Below are 5079 nucleotides of genomic sequence, written 5' to 3'. Positions count from 1 at the left end.
ACATGACTGTTGCTCTCTACAGTATGGAATGTTTTTGGCAAAATGTGGTGTAAAACCATTTAAACCTGTTTTGCATATTTCATGTTGATGACTGTGTCTCTTACAGTATGTATGCCTTTTAGAACAGATACAAAGGCAATAATGTCTTTATGCTGTGAATAATCACTGTATTTGCTGTAGTGCTCATTTCACCTCATTTGAGTTGATGCTTACATTATTAAATACAAACACATTATAATCTCCAGAGACAGCATAATATGCTGTAATGCTGTAATTATTCTGTCACAAAGCGGTGCTTCTGCTTTTGAAATTTAATGCAGAGGAGTTTATATGTTCCTTTTCATATATTTAATTGGCTACATAATAGCATAGTTCTGGTTTGGGGAATTAACTGAGACAATCTCAATTTGTCATAAAAGATGCAGCAGTCTTTTGTATATAAAAAATATATTTATTTCCAATTACAGTGATTGCTTCTGAAAAGTGATGAAATATACAGTGCTATGTTTACCGTCATTGTCATAAGATAATCTAATACAGATGCAGAGAACAATACATAAAGAATGCAAAAGCACACTATCACTGTTGAAAAAACATTAGAGATGGAAGTGTTACAAACTATAACTGTGTGCTTTTCTTTGTGGCACACACCAGTATCTACCACACACTCCTCCAGTGTTTCCGACTGACCTGTTCAGTCAAGTATTAAAAAATGTACAACTTTTTTCAAATCATTGGAGATAGTTCTGATTACAGGATCAAAGAGCATATTATGAATTCAGGTAGAAATCACTCTTAGGTCTACAGTCAGTAAACATTATTTCGATACAAGTTAAATGTGTTGGTATTTTCTGTGCTGCCTTGACCGTCACGCTGGGAAGTAGCTTACTGAACTAAGCTTTTTGAGTGAAACAGATTGCAGGTTGCGAGGGAACTGAAGTGATTGAACCATACAAATAGTGCGTAAGGTATATATCACTTCAGAGGTAGCTGTTTGCCTGTAAGCAATCGGGCAGCGGTGCCATGCCGTGCTGTAAAAGCCAGCAGTCTATAAGCTGCAGTATCACCTAAGTGTCATTTTGATGATGTGAATCTGTCTCTGAGCTTGAGTTAAGAGTTGGTTCCTCTTTTCATTCCCCTCTACCATTGGTGAGCAAAGCCTGTTGAGTCTGATCTTAAGTGAGTTTGGAGAGCAGCTGCTGGGAGAAGAGCCTCTTGAGCTGAGCCACCTCTTGAGACAAACAGCCGATCTGGGATCTGAGGCTGTCGTTCTCCATCATGTACTTGGTGTCTCTGGAGCCGTAACATCCAGAAGAGGGGAACTGATGCTGCTGCTCGAGTCCGCCACCGGCCTCCTCCCTGGGCCAGAGAGCCTGACCCTCCACCCTGCTGTCCCACCCGGCCTGCTGGTGGCTCCTCGGCTGGACGTTCGGCCCCACCGTGGCGACGGGCGGGCCGCTGTGTCTGCTGTCTGGAGGCAGGGACAGCTCGCCTCCATCGCCGCCTTTGAAGCGGAGCTTGTGCGGAAGGCTTCTCAAGCCCTCTGCCAAGTCTTGTCTGCTGACACCCTGTCCCTCGCTGACCTCCGGGGGGCAGGGGTGAGAATCGAAGCCTTGCTGCTGCTGCTCCTCCGCCACCGCTCTTGGGGAAGGTCGGCTGTGTTCGCTCAGTCCGTCATCGAAAAACACAGGGCTGCCCACATTTGAGCTACCAGGGGTGGAGAGGCCTGAGTCCTCGGATACACTGCCCATACTGCGGCTTGATGACACCCCAGCTCCCCTCGGCCCGTACATGGCACCCTGCTGTGGAGGGTGGGGCTGAATGTGGTGGGTGCTGGTGCTGGACTGTGCATTGAGGTATGAAGACGCTTCACCGTGGGTCTGGTAGTACCGTCTTGAAGGGGGTGTCGGCTGGGTGCAGGAGGGCGCAGCGAGTGGCAGGATGGTCACATCGGACGGGTCCTTCACCAGGCCGAAGCGGAACTTGAGGGCCAGGAGCTCGGCCCTCAGGCGGGCGTTCTCCTCCAGCAGGCCCAGGACGCGCGTCTCCAGCACCACGTCGTTGGCCCGCCGCTTCTCCCGTGAACGCTTGGCCGCCTCGTTGTTCTTGCGCCGCTTGTCCCAGTAGCCTTCGTCTTTCTTCTCGTCTGGGATGAACTCCCGCTTGCGGCGTATGACGTTGCCGCTGTCGTCGTCGCAGCTGTCGGTGTTGGCGTCCTCTTTGCGTCTGAGGGCAGAGGTGCGGCCCAGCAGGGTGCGGGCCAGCTGGTTTGTGGAGGTCAGGATGGAAACTGCCTCATCAGTGAAGGACATGGACCTGCCAAGAGGCCCGGGCTCCGGTCCTTCTGCACCTCGGACTGGGAGATCCTGGATGACGCCACCCATAATTTGCCCCTTCATGTTCAAACACTCTTGGTTTAACACAGCTACTGGACTGAGTGGAGGAGCTGAAGGGACTCAGCTGTGTGAAAGTCACTGAAGGTTGTGGATGTGTGGTTGAGGATGATCTGTGTTGCAATGGCTCCACCTAGTGGTCAAATAATACACAAATAATGAGGTTAAGATTTGTTTACATGCTTGGAAAAGTTTATCACGACGTAATACAGCTGTCAGTTGTGTTGTACAGTCCCGCAATCTACTGAACAGCAGGCAAAGACTTTAAGTTTTTTCAAAAATCTCTAATAAAAACAAAAACAAAAATAATTTCAAGCAATCAAATGCTTTGATGAACCGACATGAATAAAGCCTAGTAGGCTACTGACTTACCTTTAAGCTTATTTGACACTAATTCTAACCGCATTTCTTCAGCAAAATTTGAACTTCTCATATGCAGTAGCAATCAGCATGTGTAATAACCATGTGTCAAATCACACAATAAAATAATCGTGTGTGCAATTTAGCCTGAAGGCTAATTTGAATGTGCTGCTGGTTGGTAAAATAAAATGTGACAGATCAGATTTCTGTTTGAATTTGACTATGTCTATAGAATTTATCTGCTTGATCTGAAACCAGGCTGCGACCCGGGATCAGATAAGAGGCAGGTAATTTCACAACCAGTGATCATTCAGAGTTACCGTGGTTTTAGAACAATACCAAAAAGTATTTACATTAAGCCCTAAATTATCGATCGTAGCCTCTGTTGTTTATATAAGAACCCGCCTTATATGAAAGTCCCATCCCACTGGAAATGTTGAATCATTCACACTTTACCATCTATTTAAGTAAAACCAACCCATTCATTCGAAAGACAAGAACCAATAAACGTGGTGATAAATCTTTCAGAAACAGGCACCATATAAATGAAATGAGACAACGTCTTACCCGCAAATGAAATATTGAAAAAGTTCCTCTCATTCCTTGATGAAAACCTCCTCAGTGAGAGTGGGGAGGCGCGTGGCGCTTGACAGGTCGCCCGGACGCTTCTGCTCCACAAAAACTGCCGCAACTCATAATCTGTTCTTCCCCCGGTCGGTTCAGCTGGGGTCGGATCCTCACCCCGGCTGAACCCGGACGGCCTCAGCAGCAGCATAGGCCTCTTCACCCTCTACCATCCCCCCCACCGCCCCTCCCCTCTCCATGGTGCACCCTGGTAACGGGAGGCCAGCTGAGTCAAGCTAGCAGAGACAGGCAAGGAAAACGGGAACACGGGTTAGTTGCCTTCACAATAAAAGCCCACACGTTGTCGCTGTCAATAGCACACCTCCACAATGAACTGAATGTTTTGTACGTCTATGTTGTGTAAAAACTGTATGAGAATCAGTCCAGAGTAGTAGCCTAGTAGTAGGCTAATAGTAGTGTGCCCCCCTTGCAAGCACACTAAAAGCCGAATATACAGAAATATTTGTGGCAAAAATATATGCTGTGAAAAGGACATTTTATCCTACCAATTCCTCGTAAAATATATTCTTTATCTGTTAACTTGCCATTTTGTATAACTCAAAAAACAAAAAAAACAAATAAACAAACAAACATTGCAACAAATGTTTGACAATAAGAATTTTACTTCGAAAGTTGAGACCGGACGTCATATTTGTTAGTTGGTTATCTTGACGCTACTCGGGAAGCTTATCTGCTTTGCAGCGTTACGCAAATTTTTACGACTGTTCCAGCTTTACCCGGAGAGCTCTGATAAGCTTTCTCGGTTGTAATTTGCTCAAGTCGAGATGAAATTGCACTTCCAATAAGTTTTGTTGAGTTTACCCCGGATGACTGCTACTAATGATGATGCTTCTGTTAGATAAAATGTTAATAATTTCATCTAGTCTAACTTTTCCTAAAGCTGTCTAATCTGATAATGTTTGAGTACAGTGACAAAAATAATTGTTGTTAGTTACTTGTGATATGTTATTTCCCTATACCATACATGTAAGCTTGTATTTCTATTATGAAGACTTTGGATGGCCAACATGAATGCTGCACTGAAAATATGAGTGAATTTGAGGAAATGAAAATCTCTATTAATTAAAAACTACTACAAAACCACTACAACAATTTCAATATTGTAGCTATCTACCCTGTTTAAACTTTTTAAGGATCAACAGTCTGGCTAAGTATAATTCATTGACCTCATCCACATGTGGCCTAGATCCACATTACGTTGCTTTAGCTGCCAAGGAAATTAAGATGAAACGGGTTTACAGTGTTTGACCTCAGCCTGCCAGAACAGAGATTACAAGAGGCCTTTGTTGGTTATAAACATGCTGCCACATGATCCCTCTCACAAAATACAACTGCAGAAATCATTAAAAGTCACAAAAAGTCTCCCACTCTGTCTCTCATTAACATACACACACAGGTCAAAATAAAGGTAGAAAGTAACAGAACACAACACACTTGAGGTTAATGATGTTTGTCACTTCAACCAAAATAGAGGCACACACACACACACACAAACACAAGCCTTCAGTACGACAGTCAGAATAGTCAAATTTCCTATTCAAGGGGGTGAGTGGGATCAGACCAGATAACTAAGATCCTCATAGCTTCAGCGAGGGCCCTTCTGCTGAAGATGACACCCAGTCCGTCCTGTTGGGCCCTGAGGATCCTGCTGTCGATGGTCTCAGTTCCCCTGAGTCGGTTC

At 44.9% G+C, this 5079-nt stretch overlaps 1 protein-coding gene across 1 annotated transcript; it reads right to left on the bottom strand.

Moving 5' to 3' along the window:
* Positions 1 to 464: 464 nt before the first annotated feature.
* nfil3-3 (nuclear factor, interleukin 3 regulated, member 3) lies at positions 465 to 3427 on the bottom strand. The gene is made up of 2 exons (XM_071537344.1): positions 3321 to 3427; positions 465 to 2526 (listed from the first exon to the last, which is right to left on the bottom strand). The coding sequence occupies exon 2, from the start codon at positions 2397 to 2399 to the stop codon at positions 1176 to 1178; it is 1224 nt and encodes a 407-aa protein (XP_071393445.1). The 5' UTR covers positions 2400 to 2526; positions 3321 to 3427; the 3' UTR covers positions 465 to 1175.
* Positions 3428 to 5079: the final 1652 nt, after the last annotated feature.

This window comes from Centroberyx affinis, unplaced genomic scaffold (assembly GCF_046629955.1).
Source record: "Centroberyx affinis isolate AG114_WGS23_722 - 3 ecotype Tasmania unplaced genomic scaffold, CSIRO-AGI_Caff_v1 ptg003019l_1, whole genome shotgun sequence".
NCBI lineage: Eukaryota > Metazoa > Chordata > Actinopteri > Beryciformes > Berycidae > Centroberyx > Centroberyx affinis.
The sequence above is the reverse complement of the archived record's forward strand: the minus strand, read 5'-3'. Positions and strand labels throughout refer to the sequence as shown.